General features: G+C 45.0%; 2 protein-coding genes across 5 annotated transcripts in view; one reads left to right on the top strand and one right to left on the bottom strand.

The window, feature by feature from the left end:
- The window catches only part of DBH (dopamine beta-hydroxylase), a 33,682-nt gene extending 20,909 nt beyond the window's left edge, over positions 1-12,773 (bottom strand). The window contains exons 1-2 of the mRNA XM_028714705.2: positions 12,528-12,773; positions 416-767 (exon numbers count right to left, since the gene is read on the bottom strand). Of these exons, the coding sequence (XP_028570538.2) occupies positions 416-766 (351 nt within the window). The 5' untranslated portion in view covers position 767; positions 12,528-12,773. The remainder of the gene's footprint in view (positions 1-415; positions 768-12,527) is intronic.
- A 2,008-nt stretch (positions 12,774-14,781) lies between these two features.
- The window catches only part of FAM163B (family with sequence similarity 163 member B), a 50,064-nt gene continuing 43,731 nt past the window's right edge, over positions 14,782-21,114 (top strand). For 2 of the 4 annotated variants that reach the window (XM_028715403.2, XM_028715401.2), the window contains exon 1: positions 15,199-15,326. The gene's annotated coding sequence lies outside the window, so the exon portion shown is untranslated. Of the gene's footprint in view, positions 15,010-15,198; positions 15,327-21,114 lie in introns of those variants that run through there. The other 2 variants (XM_077922197.1, XM_028715402.2) reach the window with 2 other exon arrangements.

Below are 21,114 nucleotides of genomic sequence, written 5' to 3'. Positions count from 1 at the left end.
GCTCTGGGGTCTTTCTCTCCTAGCCGTACCTGGAGATGCCATTAGGGATTGAAGCGGGGACATTCTGCATGCAGAGCAGATGGCTGACCACTGAGCTATTTCATCTAAAAATGAAAGTAAGATCTGAGTCCTCATGTATCTGTATAGGTTGAGTTAAATGAGAACATGGGAAGACGTATTATACCAAGTCAAACCACTGGTCCATCTAACTCAGTATTGTCTACACTTGATTGGCAGTGTCTCTCCAGGGTTTTCGGCAGGGGTATTTTTGGGACTGAACCTTCTGCATGCAGAGAAAGTGCTTCCCTCGATCCCCTAACCCAGACTCATGTTAAACCTCATTTTCCAAAGCAGAAGGGGAAAGTCTTCATGGTCCCAAGCCCAAATGCAGGACGAAGCCTAGCAACAGACTTACTGCGAAATAGGACTGGCGTCCATCACTCCAGAGGACAGCCAGATCAGCGTTCTGAAAGCCTCCTCGGTCGGACATGCCGAAAAGGATCCCATATTTGAGCTCCTTGACCAGGATCTGGAAATACACCTCCTGCAGGGGGTAGCTGATGTTCCATGAGAGCTCCAGGAGGCCTTGAGGGTCCAGCGACACCCTGTAGAGGAAGCCACTCTCCCTCGGATCTGTGCCTTGCAGAGCAACCACCAAGATGACTAGGAAGATGGCCACCCCTGTGAAATACATGGAGGCCACTTCCCGGAGCTTGAGAGTCAGGCAGGAGGGTCTCGGCTTCTGCTTCATCCTTGCGGTTTGCATCCTCAAATAGAAAAGAAGTGATTGGGTCATTTCGATTTATAGGCTGGCCCTCCTAGGCAAATAGGGTAAGTAATTCCCACTTAATTGCATTTAGTGGTTGGGAAATTGGATTGTGGCATTGACCCCCTCCTTGTGTCCACCACCCCTCCTCCTTTCCTGGGCCAAAGGCTTTGTCACTCTCCATTTCCCCCTTGCCTTAATTGGCTTTAATTCTCCATGGACATTATCAGAGGCAATTGAAGTAGACTGGATGGATTTTATCTCTTTTTTTTCTTTTAGGGGAAAAAAAAAGCCCTGCTAACGCTGCCCAGAAAGAGAAGCTTAACCGGCAAACTCTGCATCCATGGTCTAAGCTTCACTTTTTCTCCTTCCAAACTGGAGCAAGTGTTCCTCCAAAGCAGCCCTCGTTCCCCAAAAGATGACATACCAGGGTTGTTGCTTCATTTGTTACAGGTCTAAAAATATTCTCAAGGTGACTTGGGGTTTCAGAAAAGAGAGGATTACAGTATCTTGTCACCTCATAGCAGTTACAAAAAGCATACCTGTCAAAATCTCCTTCTCTCTGCCACTGGACAGATGTAATCCATGATTTCCAGTACTTGAGGTGGGTGAATCTGTCAGTTTGGGGCTTTCTCCCCATTTCTGATTTTTCCAATCTTACATTCATATCTTCACATTTCCATGTCAGTTTGCAATTTTCATTTTTTAAAATAATCATTAGCATTCGGGTGTGAATTTCTCCTGATATAAATGTTATGTAGGCAATGTTGCCTAAGAAACACATTTGTGCAAGGCCATTTCCTATAATGATGCATTTTTGTATGCTCAAACCAACTCTTTACTGTTACAATCAAAGACCAGCATTGATCCTTGCACGCTCTTTTCACTAATGCCTGCATTTTTATGCAAACTTTACTCTAGTATATACATTTGGGGCCACGGGATTGCATTGCAAAATTCAGAAAAGTGCACATTTCAAAGGATGGCTGTGTTTCATTTTCCAAACTGGGATGTATCCAGTGAAGTTCCATGGAGAGTAGCCCCAATGAAATGTATAGACCCAAGTTAGCTCTGTCCATTCTTTTCAGTGGGTCTACTCTGAGTAGCACTAATGCACACAACCCATTGTTTTGAAAAGTGAATTATGGTATGCCCCCCCTTTTAAGTGTGAATAGGATTTCTTTCCTTTTCTGACCTGATGCTGACTTTGGCTCTTACTTGGTTCTCTGTGCCAGATTCCCTTACAGGCTCATTCAGCCAGATGCATCAGAAATGCAATGGCAGCAAAAGGAAGCCCTTCCGTCAACTCCTGGAGATCCGATACCCAAAGACAAGTACATTCTTTGTGGTCTGGTCTGGTCTATGGCGTGTGTGTGTGTGTGTGTGTGTGTGTGTGTGTGTGTGTAGGGCAATACAGAGTTGCTGGAAGTATGAGAAACAATGTAGGTGCATGAGGCTCATGGATCTGATCTCTTTCTCTCCTCCCCTCCACCAGCAAACATTAGAGATTGTTGTCTAGGAAAATCAGTGAAAAGCATCTCAGTGTTTGTGTGTGTGTGGCAAATTCACTTTGAGCTCCAAGATTTAGCCTAGGCTTAAAATGCAAAGGACAGCACTCTTCATTTCTTCACATAGGAAGCTGCCTATTGTCCTCCCTGACAATAGCTCTCAGGATTTCAGATGGAGAGTTTTTCTTCAGTCCTACCTGGAAATGCTGCCAAGGACCAAACCAGAGACCTTCTGAATGCAAAACGTATGCTCCACCAATGAACTGTATCCTTTCCCCTCAAAATAAAGTAAGATTCTAGTCCTCATGGTTCTGAATAAAGAACTGAATTTAAAAAAGAACATGGCAAGCTGCCTCATATGGAGCCAGTCCACTGAAGTCTATCTAGCTCAGTACACTGACTGGCAGCGTCTCTCCATGGTTTCATAGACAGGGTGTCTCTCCCAGCCTGATCTGGAGATGCCACTCAGTTTTCATCATTCTGGATAAAGAGCTGCATTAAATGACAACATCGAAAGCTTCCTTTCTAACTTCCTCTTCCTCCCAGTTGCATTTCAAGAAAACATTCTCTCCTTTGCAGGAGCTGCTGCTTCCCATCTGTGTGTGACAAGTGAGCAATTGGATTTTCCCAGAAGCCAGCAGTGACCTTAGCATCTGAGAAGAGGTCACGGAGTGGGGAGACTGGCCTTTCGGCTTGGATGGACGTTTATGATGCAGCTTAGCTGGGTGATGCCATTTCCGTTCCTGTTCTCCTGCTCTCCATTGCTCCATGTTGTCACAGTTCTGTCCTAAATAAGAAGTGTTCTAATCAGGCCACGATCCCCCTGGCTGCCTGCACCTGGCATTCCCTAAAGTTTGCTGTCTTGAACACACTTCCCTGAGAGGAAGGTTGGATAAATCTGTCTGTTCAGTTTTCCTCTGTTTCTCACCCTGCCCCCAGTCTTAAGTCCATATCAGTTTGATTTAAAAACAAACAAACAAAAGAAATCCTTATGGAGATTTCTCTGCATTTTAGTGTGCTTTCCTCCTAATAGACAAATTTTTGCAGGCTGTTTTCCATAGCTGCTTCTGACATGTACTTGAAAGGCAGACATTCCCCACAAATATTGCTTGCTTGAGCCAGGGGGAGATGGTTGTACAAAGCAAGAAAATGCAGATTTAATCAGAAGGATGTCACCTAAGAAGAGCCTGCTGAATCAGACCATTGGCCCATCTGGTCCAGCATCCTGTTCTCTCAGTGACTGTTCAGATGTCTGAGGGAATCCTGCAAGGAAGACCTTAACACAAGAGCATCATCTTCCCCTGCAATCCCCAGCAACTGGAATTCAGAAGCATTGCAGCCTTCAGCAGTAGAGGGAGACCATACTATGAGTCCTACTAGATCAGGCCAATAGCCCATCTAGTCCAGCATCCTCTTCTCACAGTGGCTACCCAGATGCCTCCATGAGAAGCTTACAAGCAGGACCAAGCCCAAGAGCTCTCTCTCCTCTTGTGGTCTCCAGCATTTGGTTTTCAGAAGCATTTCTACATCCATCAGTGGAAGCACAGCATGCCTAGTGGACATGTCCTATTGTGTTCAATGGGGCTTCTTTCAAGATGCATTAAGGGATTCTTCTGATGGGTTTGGCCTTTTCTGGAGACCCCCTGATTATTTCTCTAGATCAGGAGCAGGGAACCTCAGGCCCAGGGTTGGGTGTGAGAGTGTTACAAACCAGCCTACTGTACAAGGATTACACCTCTCTTGCTCCACCCACTTTTGCTTCTGGCCCCGCCCCTCACTTGCAAATAGCTCCTGGAATATCACCCAGAAGGGAATTGGACCCCCAGGCTGAGCAAACAGTCCCTTGCCCAGCCCTGCTCTAGAGTTTGGCTCATTTATATATATATATATATATATATATATATATATATATATATATATATATATACACAGACATCATCCCCGTCTAAACTCTTTTGATATGGTGATCCTGGAAACATGGAGAAAGAGTGGGCCTGACTTCTGGGGGTCTGTTTTCCTCTGATCCTTCTCCCAGTCCCCATGATTACTCCCCCTTTTGTCTCCAAAGCAAGCCTGGCATCACAAGATGTCCCAAAGCGCCTGGTGCTGTGGGCGACACCTGTTACAATTCAGAGAAAACAAAACAGAAAAACAAAGTCTCTTTTGCAACAGAATGGCATTCAAAGGAACCAGAGGAACGATTAGGATCAAAGCAGGAGCGTTACTTGCAGCCATGCAGGGCTTTTCATGTCAGTGGTTCTGTGAGTGTTAATTGCTAGCCCCAGAGAAGAGGTAAGCACAATGAAGGGTCTCTCAACAGGGTTCCAAGTGCGCACACAAGAGGTTGCCAATGGAGCAAGAACTATAGGGGCTCTCTGCCCCTCGAACTGGCTTTTGTCGTAAGAGGCAACATGGAACAGGCTGTCTTTCCATATTAAGGTTTCTCTTAATGACCCTCAGCCTCATGTCAGTGACTCCCACAAGGTCTCTTTGTGTCATTCAATACTTTAAAAGCATCGGGAGCAACTGCTTAATCTTGGAGGTAGTTCTGGGATAGGCAGCTGGATATTCTTTCTTCCTTTCTCTGCCCTGTTTAAATGTAACCAGCACGGCCTCTCTCTCTTAGTAATAACATTTCCTACTTGAAGGGCCGAGGAAAAATTAATTTTTGGTTGGGCAGTGGTCCAGGGTCCTTCCCTCCAGAGCAGGATAAAACAAGCTTGTGACAGCCTTTTAGATTTTTGAAGATGGCTATAATATCTCCTCTCTTTTCCAGGTTAAACATATCTACCGTAATTCCCTCAATCATTCCTCATAAGGATTAGTTTCCAGACCCTTTATCATCTTGGTTACCCTCTTCTGCACATATCCCAGCTTGTCAATATCCTTCATTAATTGTGGTGCCTAGAACTGGGCACAGTACTCCAGGTGTGATCTGACTGGGGCAGAATAGAGCAGTGGGCTTGTTTGCTTTCAGGACCCTCCCCTGCCCCCTACTCTTGACATGCATGACTCAAACAGGGCAATCCAATCTATGCCTATGTAATTAAGCTTAAACTCCCAGAATTGCAACCCTGCTTTGGCTGTATGGTCAACTCCAACCCAGCAGGAAAGATCAGTTCAATGGATATGGATATTTACCCTCCCATGCTCTTCTAGTTCAATATCCACCTTGAGACATTTCCTAGTGTGTGCTGAGGTGTAAGTGTGTTTTGCCCTGCACCCCCTTAGACATAGTGAAGACTGATCTAGTAATGGCTTGTGATAAATTATCCAAGATATTCATTCCAGAAACCTTGAGAAAGCCGAATCTTTCAGTGTGTTGCACCAGTAAGAAATGAAAACACCCTTTGGGAAACTAAAAATCAGCAAAAAGGGGGAGGGAATGTGACTTACAAGTTGTTTTTAAAAACCCGTTGTTGATGCATTAAATTAGGGATTAGAGCAGGCAACATCCCTCGGAGCTACAATCAAATAGATGTATGGCATTGCAGTTTTAAATTAAATTGGTGGAGCAGACAAAGCGAGCAGGAGAAGGAGACAGGCTTCCATCTGCTCTTCTAAAGACGGACCGCGTGCAGCTCTTGGGACATTCAATGCCCCAGGGCCTCTGACATTCACCACCAGATATCTGTGTCCTGCACCTGAATGCTCCTAATCCGATTTACTGGGGATCCTGATGAAGTTAGGGAGAGCCTGAGTCACACCACACATTGTCAGAGAAGGGAGACCACACTCTTAAGAGTTGGGAGAGAAAGAGGATGGGTGGTTGGTCACGGACCAGAGGCAGGGAAGATGGCTGCACATTGGCATGGGTTGGAGATCGCTGCTCCCAGCGTTGTGGTACAGTGTAAGGGCAAAGCACAGTAGTGCCTTTATTTTTAATCAGGCAAAAAACAGGCAGGGTAGTGCTCCAGAGAAGACTCCCTGGAAAAGACTGTGATGTTGGGAAGGATTGAGGGCACAAGGGGAAGAGGACGACAGAGGACGAGATGGTTGGACAGTGTTCTCGAAGCTACCAACATGAGTTTGACCAAACGGCGGGAGACAGTGGAAGACAGGAGTGCCTGGCATGCTCTGGTCCATGGGGTCACGAAGAGTTGGACACGACTAAACAACAACAGTACTCCAGAAAATAAAAGTTTGGAAGATGCATTAGTCACAAAACAAATGACAGGATCTCTCTTCTTATTTCATGACTGCTAAGCTTACTTGGGAATTCTTGCTGACAAGTACACAATGTCAACTGAAACATTTTTAGCTATATACTTCTTGACACTCTCAAACAACTCTGATAGGTTGTCGAGACCGAACTCACCCCCTGCAGAAGCCATGCTGGCTCTGCTTCAGCAAGGCTTGTTCTTCCGCATGCTTGGTTATTTTATCTTTAACAATATTTCCCACCAGTTTTCCTGGAGTAATACCATTCTCTCCAGTATCTCAGTATTGTCTACACTGACCAGCAGTGGCTCTCCAGGGTTTCAGCAGGAGTCTTCACCAGTCCTACCTTCAAATATCTAAAGGGCTGTCATGTGGAAGATGGAGCAAGCTTGTTTTCTCCTGCTCCAGAGGGTAGGACCCAGCCAATGGATTCAAGCTACAGATTCCAACTAAACATCAGGAATTGCTTTCTGATGGTAAGAGTTGTTTCACAATGGAACAGACTCCCTTGGAAAGTGGTGGACTCTCCTTCATTGGAGGTTTTTAAGCAGAGGTTGGATGAACACCTGTCAGGAATGCTTTAGTTGAGATTCCTGCACTGGAGAGGGTTGGACTAGATGACCCTCAGGGTCCTTTCCAACTCTACAATTCTGTGAGTCTATACCTGGAGACGCCACTGGGGATTAAACCTAGGACCTTCTGCATGCAAGGCAGATGCTTTGCCACTGAGCTACAGCCCTTCCCGAAAACATAGGAAGCTGCCTTGGTCAGAACCTTGGTCCAGCTAGCTCAGTATTGTATACTCTGACTGGTAGAAGCTCTCGAGAGTTTCAGGCAGGAGTCTCTTCCAGTCTTACCCGGAGATGTCAGAGAATGCACCTGAGATATACTGCATGAAGACAGATGCTCCAACCTCTGAGCTATGGCCACCCCTCTAAGGACACTGTTATGAGGGTGTCTCTGCCAGATCTGAAAAACTTGGCTAGTGTGCAGAACAGGGTGGGCTTTCCTCCTTACTTCCTCTTCCTCCTTTTCTGCCCCATCTGACTGGATTTGGGCAGACATGCCAATCAAACCATATAATGGAGTGCTAAAGCTCTCAAGTGGAGCCTCCTTAAACAGGGCTTTTTATCATCAGCTGTCAAATTTTTGCAAAGTCACATTTGCATAAAGAAAATTTGAATAATCCTTTAATACACCACAAATCCGCATCTCTCAGAGGGCCTTGATCTCAAATGCCTTTCCATTATCCAGATTTCACTCCAGATTCCTTGGCATCACAGACCTTGACAAAATAATGATAATCATCCCTTCCAAATATGTCCAAGCCCTCCCTTGTGAAAGCAGATAACGAGTAAACGGAAGCCTCTTTACTGCTCACAGACAGCGGCTGAGGTAGCCTGACCCTGGTTTGGACTATACCACTTCATTCTGGGCTATATCATACCTTCCATTTGGTGAGGAGCTTGCAGGATGCTTCTCCTTGCAATTTTTTTTGTAAGCCATTTTGAGGTTTTATTGCAACCAAGAGGCACACAAATCTTGTGAAATAAATAAAATAAATACATTTTTTTGCATAAATTAGGCCTCTGTCATCCGACTTCCTGTCTGCCATGTGAAGGAGCATTACACCCAAGCACGGGCTGAGCACTTAGGAAACTTTGGTGCTTTTCTGTAGTATACCCATTTACGGCACAGCCTTGTTGTCTCTGGTTATCTCAAAGAGAGGGGGCAGTGTAGCATAGTAATTAGATTGTTGGAATGAGAGATCAGGGTTCAAATCCCCACTCAGTCATGAAGCTCACTGGATGTGACCTTGGACCAGTCACTGCCTCTCAACCTAGCCTACCTCACATGGTTGTGAGCCTCTTGGAGGAAAATGTGGGCTAAAAATGCAATAAATATATCATGGAGGAAGAACAAACAGAGGAAAGGGCAATTTAAAGGATCAGGGTGTAAAATAGGTGGAAGTATTTGAGGGGATTTTTGTGGGGTGGAAGAGGCAGGGGATATATCATAAAGGTTTATAAAATGGTGTTCGGTGAAGAGAACTGAAATAGTAAGGGGTGTTTTTTTCTTCTCTTGTAAGCCTGGAAAAGGTTGCTTTGCTCTCTATTGCTCCCTGCTGGTTCAGGTAACCTGTTGCATGTGTTGTCGTTTCACTCCCATCACACAGATTATAGCGGTCAGCTAGAGGCCCCCCCGGCCTGCAGTGGCCCATGCCTGCCTCATGGCATAATACAAGAGGAGGCCAGCACAGCCAACAGTTAAGACTGATGGGAGCTGTAAAGGTAAAGGTAAAGGTAAAAGGACCCCTGACCATTAGGTCCAGTGGGGACCGATTCTGGGGTTGCAGTGCTCATCTCGCTTTACTGGCCGAGGGAGCCGGCATACAGCTTCCAGGTCATGTGGCCAGCATGACTAAGCTGCTTCTGGCAAACCAGAGCAGCACACGGAAACACCGTTTCCCTTCCCGCCGGAGCAGTACCTATTTATCTACCTGCACTTTGACGTGCTTTCGAACTTCAAGGTTGGCAGGAGCAGGGACCGAGCAACAGGAGCTCACCCCATCACGGGGATTCGAACTGCAGACCTTCTGATCAGCAAGTCCTAGGCTCTGTGGTTTAACCCACAGCGCCACCCACGGATGGGAGCTGTAGTCCTAAATAAATATGGAGGGGGATTAAACAACTGGGTTGCCATCAAATGAGATGATTTTTTCATCTTGCATTTCTTTCTCACAGTGGTGTAATTATGTAATTTCACCTTACAACCAGCACTTTCATCAGCGAGATGGAGGATTAAAAATAAAACAAAATACAGTTGGAACACCTCTTGGCTGTTTAGAATCGTTCTCAGGTACAAACGATTAAAGCATCCTTTTCATTTCGCTTAAGCTTTTGAATTGCCATCTTTTCTTAAGCCAGCAATTGGGTCATGTTCCAGATGTATGTTTAAACTGGCAGACAGATAGCCTCAGTCATAATTTATAACAGTCTCACAAATAATTGAAGAAAGGGGGTGGGGGTTTAGCTGGCCTTTGTCCTAAGGACTGACCCCTAGGATTATTATGTGGTATTTGGGCAAGATTGCAGTTATTCCGCTCTTGGTTAAAAAGGTAAAGGTACCCCTGCCCGTACGGGCCAGTCTTGACAGACTCTAGGGTTGTATGCCCATCTCACTTAAGAGGCCGGGGGCCAGCGCTGTCCAGAGACACTTCCGGGTCACATGGCCAGCGTGACAAAGCTGCATCTGGCGAGCCAGCGCAGCACACAGAAACACCGTTTACCTTCCCGCCAGTAAGCGTTCCCTATTTATCTACTTGCACCCGGGGGTGCTTTCGAACTGCTAGGTTGGCAGGCACTGGGACCGAGCAACGGGAGCACACCCCGCCGCGGGGATTCGAACCGCCGACCTTTCGATTGGCAAGCCCTAGGCGCTGAGGCTTTTACCCACAGCGCCACCCGCGTCCCTCTTGGTTACTAACCCTCATATGAATCCTTCAAAAATGTTTCACTTTCTCAGTGTGGAAAGCAGCCTTTTCGGAGCACTGGAAGTTAAACCCTGTTATCTCTTTTGCCACAGAGATAATGGGATAACCATGGGGAGGAAACATGGTGGACTTGGCACCTCTTCGACAGAGATAGTTTTGTGGTGATTAATGATAGCCAAGCCATACCATAAACCACTTACTTTCAACTGCTAGAAGTGCCATAACTAGACACTGGAGGGATCTCTCGGTAGTGAACACGGATCACTGGTACCAAACTCTTATGGGAAACTGCCCTACTAGAATAGCTAACTAACAAATTGAAGTTAGCATGGGGACAAACACAGGAGGGCACCTTCACCCCAGTATGGCTCCCCTAAATTACATATGCAAGCCAACAAGACAACAACCAATCCCCTACAACAGCATAGAAATCAGCATGGTTAACTTGACCCAACAGTGCGCGCGCACACACACAAACACAAAACCCCACTGCAACCAACCACACCCTGGGCCCCCTGGACTCTCAATCCACCAGCAAAAAGAAAGTATCTGTTTACAGGATGCTGACACAAAACTTTTGCTTAGGGTATATACTATCTGAAAGAATGAAACTTTACTATCTTCCCTTTCCCTCCCCGCTCTGTTCTCCTGTTTTCCCTCAACCCTATATTGCCTATAACAGCAATATCTCACTCTGAATATGACTGATTTGTTTGAACGATTCTATGACTTGAAAACAGAGACTCTATATGTTCTATTGTTACCCAAGAAAACTCTTTAATAAAAAAATACAGTGGTACTTCAGGTTAATTCATTCAGGAGGTCCGTACTTAACCTGAAACTGTTCTTAACCTGAAGCACCACTTTAGCTAATGGGGCCTCTTGCTGCTGCCGCGCCGCTGGAGCCCGATTTCTGTTCTCATCCTGAAGCAAAGTTCTTAACCTGAAGCACTATTTCTGGGTTAGCGGAGTCTGTAACCTGAAGCGTATGTAACCTGAGGTACCACTGTATATGAAAAAGTATGTATCTAAAAAATTATGCACCCACTTCTCTGAATTTTGCCCTAAAGAAAGAAGCAGCATGTAATAGGTTCTCCTGCACATAAAATGCATGTATTGGTGAAAATAGGAAACATGCACTATATTATCTGTGGGTTGTGTCCAGGTGAGTTTAATCTGAGTAGACCCAAATGAATGTTTAATGTGTGGGCATCCAGTGAAGCTGAATGCTGGATGATTCAGGGAAAATAAACGAAATCGTTTTTCTATGCTGTGCAGAGTTATATTGTGGAACTCATTCTCACAGAAGACTTGGATAGCTTTAAAAGATGATTGGACAAATCCATGGAGGGCATTGATAGCTACTACCATGGTTGGAGGCAGTAACTCTTATGTACTGCATGGAAGTTAGTCACGTCCACGATTTTCAAAGGATCTACTCTGAGTAGGACTAACATTCAATCCAATCCAATATATTTGTGATTTTAGCTATATTTTGGTAACATGTGGTGCCTGCAATTTTTAAAAGTCTGTTTTTGATGAATATTTTACCTTGTTTTCTGCAAACTGCTTTGAGATAATGGTGATGATAGTTTTGATTAAGCAGTATGGAATAAATGGTATTAGGGAAATTCTGCATACCATAATGTATATATTGGGCAGAATTGCACACGGGGGGAAATGCAGATGCATTTTCATGTGAATTTTTGTAGTTAATTGCAAACTGGTGCTTCTGGGCATCTGGTTGGCCACAGTGAGAACAGGATGCTGGAGAAGATGGGCTACTGGCCTGATCCAGCTCCAGGGCTTTTCTTATAGACATCTGTTGTGATAGCAGAATCTCTAAGCCCAGGGGCTTAGGGGGTACTTTCTAAGGGTACCTCTCAATACCAGTTGATGGGGAACAATAACTAGAAAGTGCTGTTGTGCTCAGGTGCTGCTTGTGTGTTTTCCATAAGTCTGCAAGGCTCTTCTTAAGTCGTTATGTAAGATTGGGAAAATGGGAAAGAGAGAATCTGGAATTGGTAAAAGTGATTCATCCAGAGTCTTCAGAAGTTGGCTGCAAATTCATTTTTTTAAAAAATAAAATACTGCAAGATGGTATAGAGCATATAAAGTTACAATAAGATAAATAAAAACATCAATAAAAACTGGTTGGGATAAAGAAATCCACATGGCAAAGGCCTGTTTTTTTAGGAATCTCAAAGAAGGCTGGAAGGAATCCTGCTGAACTGGCAGAGAGTTCCGCAGCACAGGGCCTGCTGTACTGAAGGTTTGCTACCCAACAGAAGCAGACTGAACCTTAGTGGTGCAGAGAACCACCAGAATTGCCTTGTCATTGTGAGAATGTGAATAGATGCTACGAGAGGATATATTTATTAGATATTACCCTTCCTTCCTCACATTTGTGAGCTTAACAGAGTGCCATCCCTTTGTAGTTTAAAGGGAAGCTTATATGGGCTAGTTTTAGCCCTTTGGTTTAAGTAATCCAGGATGCTTTAAGGCAGACTAGACGTTCCTAGTATTTCCTTCTTTTCTCCCACTTAAAATAACAATCACACAAACAGCTTTGTAAAAGGTAAAAATAACATTTGCTCACTTGGAATACTTGTTGAAGAGTAACAGATCTATAGCAGCTTTATTCAGGCAGGCTTAAAATGATCATTGTTACAAAGACATACTTAAGTCTAGCTTAAAAATGGAGTCTGAGCTTGGAGCTCAGACTGCAGATGTTCTCATATTGCTTACACAGTGGAGAGAGGAAGATGAAGAGAGAGAGAACATACCCAGACAGGCAGGAGAATATATAGCTACGCCCTCCCCCATGTCAGGATACAGTGGGAGAATCTCTCAGAGTTCTCTCTAGCAAGTTTACAGGAAAACTCTGTGTCCTTGAGCTCCTATCGTGTGCCTATCTAGCAAAACATGAATTGTTGGTTTGACACACCCAAATAAATATCCCACACAGAGGACCTCCGCTATCAAGGTGGAGCATAGGAAAACAAGGAGTCGTTAAGACCTATTAGTTGGTTGGAGGGTTATAACATGGGAAGCTGCCTCATATTGAACCAGACCATTAGCTCAGTATTGTCTATACTGACTGGCAATGACACTTCAGGGTTTCAGGCAAGGGACCTCCAGGATACAAGGCCAATCCGCCATTGTTATGCTACAACCTTCTCTCCTCTCTCTCTCTCTCTCTCTCACACACACACACACGTATTAAAACACAGCCTAGGACTTTTATTGTATCAATGAATAAAACCAACTGGTGTTACTGGCAAAGCCCTGAGAAAAGAGATGCTTTTGTTTTTTGCAAACACTGAAATGTGGATCAATGCTGATTCTCTCTCTCTCTCTCTCTCTCTCTCTCTCTCACACACACACACACACACACACACACGACATTTTGCTGCCTGAGGCAAAGGACAATATGGCAGTCTCCCCCAAAGCCCATACAGGACTCATAGCTGAATCTTACTCCAGTACTGATGAAATGACTGCATCTTCCACTGTACTGAAGGGCAGCAAGCCAGCATAAGGTGTACAGGGCAGGGCACATGGTACTCACAGCTCTGTTCACTCCCTGCCCCCACCTCTACGCCCCGAGGCAGCTGCCTCACTCTACCTCATCATAGGGCCACCCCTGCACACACTCATATACACATAAGCTCTACATACAGGAGGGGGAGTGATGCATTCTCTCAGACACTGTCTACTCCCTTTCAAGCAGAGCTTCACCCCATAAAGACCAGAAACTTAGGAGGGGGGTGGTCATCTTAAATGAAAGCTGAGGTTCTCAGGAAGCAGGAATGCCCACTGGTCTCTTCCCCACAAGTTCAGAATATTATGCATAGCATGGAGAAAGTGGGTAGTTTTTTTTGTTCTCCCTCTCTCCTAAAAGTAAAACTCATGGCCATTCAGTGAAGCTGAATGTTGGATGATTCAGGACAGACAAAAGAAATGACTTCTTTGTGCAATGCATAGCTAACTTATGGCATTCACTCCCACAGGAGGCAGTGGTGACCCCCAACTCAGGTGGGTTTAAAAGAGGATTGGATGAATTCATGGAGGAGGAGAAGGTTATCAATGAATACTAGCCATGATGGCTGTGCTCTGCCTCCATAGTTGGAAAGAGCAATACTTCTGAATACCAGTTTCTGGAAGCCACAGGAGGGGAGAGGGCTGCTCTTGTGCCTGAATCTGCTTGTGGGCCTCTGGCTGGCCACAGAATGGTGGGCTAGATAGGCCATGGACCTGATCCAGCAGGCTCTTCTTATGTTGTTATGTAGGAAGAACTGGGAATTATGGTGGGGTGGGGGAGAAGAGAAAGAATTTGTCCCCTTTCTCCTTTTGGTGGCTGAAATTCTGCAAGCAGGTGGAGACCTTTTTATTTGGACATGCCTTTGGGAATTGAATGCTTTTAAAAGAAAGGGCATCTAATTGTTTTGGGCTTGTTTTTCAAACTTAAAAAAATCATAGTTCAGTTGTGTTTTTTAACAGTTATATTTTCTTTGTTTTTAGCTTTTTCATTATATTTGCGTTGTTTTAATTTGTGTAAGCTTCCTTGAATCTCAGTTTGGGGAAAAGGCAGGAATAACAACAACAACAAGAACAAGAACAGCAGCAGCAACAACAACAACAACAACAACAATAGCAGCTGCGCCAGCTGCTTTTAGAACAGCTATCCAAACAACCCTAGAAAGGCGCCCTCCTGCTGGTACGCGGGTACTGTCCCCTCTTCAGCAGCAGAGCATTTCCAGAGCGATTCTCAGCGCGTGTCCTATAGCTGCTGCTCTGAGCTGAGTGGCGCGCGGGGGCTCGCTCACTCTTCGGGACCAGCGCGCGCGCTCTCGCTCGCCTGCCAGCGCCTGCCCAGCCGCTGCAGCGCGTCCCTGCACCAGCCGTGTCGGGCAAGCGCGCAGCCGGCTGCTGCTGCTGCCTTCTCGCCGTCTCCTCCTCCTCCTCCTCCTCCTCCTGTGCGCCCCTGCGGAGCCCAGGCGCCCCAGCGGAGCCCGGGCGCCTCGGAACTGTGCCTTTCCCTCCCGCCGCCCTGAACTTTGGAAAGCCCGCTGCAGAGGGTAAGAGACAGGGGCCCGTCATCCATCATGGCTCAGGTGTGATGGACTAGTGGAGCTCCTGGCTGGGCAACCGAGCTCAGCTGCGTCCGAAGCAGACTTAATACTATTATTTTAAAAAAGAAGCTCGCAACCGCCTTGTCTTGGAAGGATCGTATATCTCTACATTCTCTCCCCCCCCCCCCACCCCAGTTATCTTAGCGCTGATGCCCCGCAGGTAGAAGGCTTTGGAAGAGATGGTGCTCACCTGAAGGAACGAAAAGTGGGGGAAAGAGATATATGTATATAAGGGGCTCTAAATACAATTCCAGTGTTTAAAGGTAAGATTTGTTTATTTATTTGCAGGAGGTGGCTGGGGAAACGGTTTTCGTTTTTTAAATTTCCTATGGTCATTTCTCTGTTTAAGATCCCCCTCTTTTGCCCCTTCCCATTTCTGCTGAATGTAATTTTGGGGATCTGGAGGAGGGGACTTTCCCCCTCCCTTGCTTATTCTGGTCTTGCTTTTGAAGGGACTGAAAGATGAGTGAGAAAATGGATGCTCTCTAGAAGTGGGGGTGGTCTCTGCTCAGGTGTTGTTGCCACAATACATGCCCAATATATACCCAAACCCACACGGTTTAAAAAGGGAAAGGTATTGGATGGGTGGCGACGGTTTGAGAAGTTGGAGAGCTAGTTTTGACCCTAACAGTTGGCGAAATGCTGCCTGTTATCATTGGAAAGAAATCTTGTGTTCATTTTATTTATTTATTTGAAAACGAGTCTAGGGAAAATTCACGGATCTGACCAAGATTCAGCAAAGGACTAGGAGGAAGCTCACAAGCAAGGCATGAAAGTGACAGCCTTTTAGAGTTTGTTCCCAGCGCCCAGTACTGCAAGGTACACCATCCCTGATTTTGGAGGTCCTTTTGGCTGTTGTGGCCATGACACAAAGCCGTGTTTCTCTCTAGTGTGCCTTCTCTTTATTTGGAGTGTGTGTGTTGGGTGGCGAGCATCTTTGGCTCTTCAGGTGTTACCAACATCCCAGCCCTTATCATCCCTGGCCATTGGTCAGGCTGACTGGGACTGAAGGGAGCTGGGAGTCCAGTGACACCTAGAGAGGAAAAGGTTTCTCTAGCCCTGATTTAGAGCTTAGAATCATAGAGTTGGAAGGGACCTTGAGGATCATCTGGTCCACCCCCCTGCAATGCAGGAATAAACAGCTGTCCCATACAGGGATTGAACCTGCAACCTTGGTGTTATCAGCACCATGCTGTAACTAGCTGAGCTATCCCATCAAAAACATGAAATGGTCACCTAGGATCATATTGAGGATGTCTGCTAGAACTTCCAGTAGCTCCACACAATCTTGTAGAGTGCAGAACCTCCCCCTCTTCCCACAGCAACAGGAGAGATGTGCAGCACCCACTAAAGACCCTCCCCAACATTTTTAAAAAAAGAAATGTGAGGCCCACATGCCCTCCAAAAGGTGATCTTGAACCTTGCAGCAACAAACTCTGCTGCTGTTTGTTGCAAGAGGACCACTCTCCAACAGATAACTTCCCCTGTGTGGTGATTTGCATGCCATCCTACCTGCGTGGTTCCATATAGCAAGAGGGTCATTGCATGTTTCAAATGCTAGATCTTTACAGGAAAGGAAGTGAAATGTTTTTGGTAACATTATGACTAAGACAGCAAATAAAGCAGGTGGAGAGACTGTCTCCAGAATTCTTGGAGAGGAGCTGTGTATCCCAGTGGGTAGAGCAGCATCTGCTCTGCATGCAGGTTCAGTCCCTAATGGCATCTCCAAGTAGGGCTGGGAAAGACTCTGGACTGAAACCTTGGAGAGCTGCTGCCGGTCAGTGTCAGCAATACTGGAGTAGCTGAATCTCTGTTTCTGTTTAATTATACCAGTTCGTAAGATCCACGAGGACTGGAATATTACTTGATTTCTAGCAGAAGGCTCATAGCTCAGTGGCAGAGCACATGCCTCGCAGGCAGAAGGCCCCAGTTTCAACCCCAGGGATCTTCGCATAGGGCTGGGAAAGACTCCCTGTCTGAAACCCTGAGGAAGCACTGCCAGTCAGCGCATAGACAAACAATCTTGAGTTGCATGCACCAGTCATTCAATTGGGCATAAGGCAACATCCTACATTTTTTTCCAGTGAAATGTATCAGCGGTAAAGACGAAAAGGAAGCCTTACCTTCTCCCACAATGCACAACTAGCTTCTGGAACTTACTGCCACTAGACTGCTGGCTTGATTGTTTTAAAAGCGGATTTGACAAATCCATCAAGGGTGAACTCTCTTGATAGCTGCTAGCTACAGGAACTCCATGGAATTGCCATGTTACAAGGAAGTGTTTGGGGAGTAGGGGCTGGAATCTTGCCACTGTGTGGTGCTTGTGAGCTTTCCAGAGGCATTGAGCCAACCACGCCTGCAAACCATGGTCTGATCCAGCAGGGCTTCAGGTACATTAGCTTCTGATACACATAGATATTTCTTAAAAGGTAAGTTGCAGTAAAGCAAGTTTATAGTGAATACTTTCAGAGGAGATCACCAGGCTGAACTTTTCTACCTGTGCGATTGTTACAGAACTGTCAAATTCAGTTTGCATTGTTCTTGTTGAGAGTCTCTCCACTGAGAGTCAGGCTAATCATTGAGTGAGTCTTCTAGTGGAAGCTTTTGCAGGGGTTGGGCGATGCTATGTGACTCCTTCTAGACTGTTTAATTACTCCTTGATTGTAACAAAACACCCAAGTAGTTTACAAGAAATATTAGAATTATCTATAAAAACAGTTAAAACAAATATTTTAAAACATGTAAACATTTTTTTAAAAAAGTAAAAACAACAGTAAACTGAAAACAGATTAAAACATGTCAGCAGAAATGTTTCTGGATAGGCATGTGTAAACAAAAATGTTTTAAGCGGACACCAAAAATAATACAGCAAACATGCCTGGAGACATCAGTAGTCAGTGCCACCAAACTAAAAGAAGAATTTCTTACAAGTGTGGAATAAGTATTATGTGACACCTGTAACACTGCCAGTTCCACAGATCGAAGTGGTCAAGTTGGAGCATGTGGGGTAAGGTAAACTGGTCCCAAGTTGCTACGGGCTTTATATACCTGTGGTAACACCTTGCACTTGACCTGGCAGATCAGCAACCAGTGTACATCTCTTGAGTGTTTGGGCTCTTCTGCTGCTGTGAAGAAACATTCGTCCTTATCTGGCTGGCTCTCCTATAGTTGCCTCTTTTATCCCCAATCTGGCAGTGATGTCTCTTTGGAGCGTGAAGTCCAGGATCCCTAGGTTAGATTAATGTAAGGAACTGTGCATGGCGATGCCTCTGAAAACAGTTTGGAAACCTCAGCTGGTGCAGAATTCAGCAGCCAGGTCGCTCCCTGGAGTGAGTTGGTTTGAGAACATAACACCAATCTTAGCTCAACTGGACTGGTGGCCAGTCAAAGGGCTTAATCCAAAGTGCTGGTTTGGCTCAAGCCTTAATGGCTCAAGACCACAGTATCTCAAGGACTGCCTCTCCCCATATGAATCATCCCAGGCCCTGCAATCATCACCTGAGGCCCTTTTGGCGTGCCCCAACATGGAAATGGGCCTTTTCTGTGGTGGCTCCCCATTTGTGCAATGCTCACCCCAGGAAGGCTCATTTGGTGCTTTCGCTATATATCTTTAGGTGCCTGACCAAAACTTTCCTCTTCTCTATGGCATCTTAAAAGAGTATCGGGTGGGTGGGTGGGTAATGTTTTAGTTTGTGACTATCCTATGTATTTTTTTGCATTTTTATATTGTAAACTACCTTGTGATCTTTGGATGAAGGGCAGTATAGAAGTTTATTTTAAAAAAAAAATCCCGATGGGCACCCGTAGCCACCAAACTCTGACATAAAAAATGCTGCTCCCCTGCTTGGAGAGGTGCGGTCTTGGGAGGTGCGGTCAAGATGGTACCTTGCAGCTCTGGGCGTGGGGGCTAACCTTCATTTGGTCTGAGGTCTACATACGCCCTTGGCCCACACCCAGAACTGCATACCAGGGGTGGGTATGGACACTCTGCAATCATACACATGCGCACACACATTCAGATGATGCATCCAAACACATGGGACATTGTGCAGATCAGCTGAAAAGCAGGATATCAACCCCTCCCTACGCATCAGATGACCTATCTGACAACTGGTAAAGGAGGGGAATTTTCACAACACCATTAGAGTGTTGAGCTGGGTGGAGATCCAGCCTGCTGTCTACTTTAATTGTTGTTTTTGATGCTATCAAAATCATTGGGGTCATAAAAAAATTAAAATTACTTGATTTACCTGATCCAGTCCCTGAGCTGGGGTTTGGCCATTCCTGTGGAGAGTGATGGGTGGAGCCCAGAAGAATTTGGAGCCAATACCTTTGATCCTGGTAACCTGATGGAAATCAACTTGGCCAGTACCATCCCTGACTGGCCAGCAATTTGTGAGGTAACCCTGATTAGTCAGTTGAAGAGCACATCCTGACTGATAAAGTACAGAAGGGCCCCTGGTATATTGGTAGGGACGGGATTCTGGGAACTGTGATAGAGTCTCCATTGGGGTATCCATTTTTCATACTTGGGTGATGATTTCAGAATGAGAATTTTCTAGAAAATATACAACCAACTTGCTTGGCACTTGTGTGTATAGTTTAACCTATGCCACACACACACACACACACACACACACACACACAGGCTTCCAAGTTTGGGACAGAGCTCTCAAAACTGGGAGCGAGCCATCAAGAGGTCCAGAAAGTTTGTTGGGAGGTGTCTGACTGCAAATGGTGGTGACAGATGGGAAACTGCTCTGTAGACTTAAACTGGTTTTTATCTGTGGTTTCTTTTTAGGGGGAAATGTAGTTCTTGTGGGGGTAGAGGTTGAAGCTAGGGATCTGAAGCAGAGAATTCTTAGCACCCACAAACTACAATTCCCAGGATTCTTTGGGGTGGGCAGCCTCAAGGGTTAAAGGGACATAAAGCTGATAAAGATTTGTAGGCACACACAGAAGTTAGTTGCAGGTCTTTATGCTCTGTGTGGTGCCCAAATCATAATTCTTTATTGGCATTCCACCAGCTTTTGAAGATTCACCTGTTTACGCAGACATTCCTTTGATCTCTTGACCTGACTCCCATTTTGTTAATTGCTGTGTCATTTTAATAGGATTTTTTTATTGTGTACAATTTAATTAGAGAAATTTATATTTCAGTGCTTGCAAAACTGGTATTTATACTTTGCAAACTGTGTAGAAGTCTGTTTTGGCATTAAGTGGTATATACATTTTAAAACAATGACTGAGAAATCAAACTATCACAGTTCTGTCCCAAACCAAATTAAATGGTTCTCATCACTTAAGCATATTATGTCAAGTTTCCATACTCATATGTATTGTTTTGCGTCATGGGAGAAGGTATTTAAAGCCTCCCCCCCCCCACCTGGTTATAGAGTAACACACACAGGTCTTCTTCTTGTCTTCTGAGAGTTCACACTTTTGTGGAGGGGAATACTGGAGGAAATGCATTTTTCCCCAGCTGAAACTCACCAGAACTCAATTCCAGCACCTCTCAGGGGCGTGCCATTACCATTCGAAGAGAACCAGGCAGGTGTTCACAGTGAGTTCCAGCACCACTTTTTCTAGAAAAATAGCACTGAGTGGAGGTTTTGAGTTACTGATTAATTTGCACAACACCTGTTCTGATCTTTTTTTTTAATAATAATATTTATTAGTTTTCCAACAAATTGAACACAACACTACAAAAAACCAAAAAAGAAAAAACATACAATAATACAATACAATATTAAAAAAACACTAACATACAACTAACAAAACAAAACAAAAACCATTTAAAACACAGTCCAATTTCAATATTTTATCCATCTTTCGCTAATTTCCACGACCTCCTCACACCTCCCTTTTTGTATTCCACTTCTATTGATTGTTTCAGCAATTCCTTTCCATCTTCCTCTATTTTCTATCCTATAATTGTCTTAACACATTTTAACCTTATTTTTCCCTTTAATGCTCTAGTAACCTATTTATACTTAATTCCTTATAACATTTCTACTAAAGCCATATAACTTCATTCCAACATTTTTCTAA

This window comes from Podarcis muralis, chromosome Z (genome assembly GCF_964188315.1).
Source record: "Podarcis muralis chromosome Z, rPodMur119.hap1.1, whole genome shotgun sequence".
NCBI classification, from domain to species: domain Eukaryota; kingdom Metazoa; phylum Chordata; class Lepidosauria; order Squamata; family Lacertidae; genus Podarcis; species Podarcis muralis.
The sequence above is the reverse complement of the archived record's forward strand: the minus strand, read 5'-3'. Positions and strand labels throughout refer to the sequence as shown.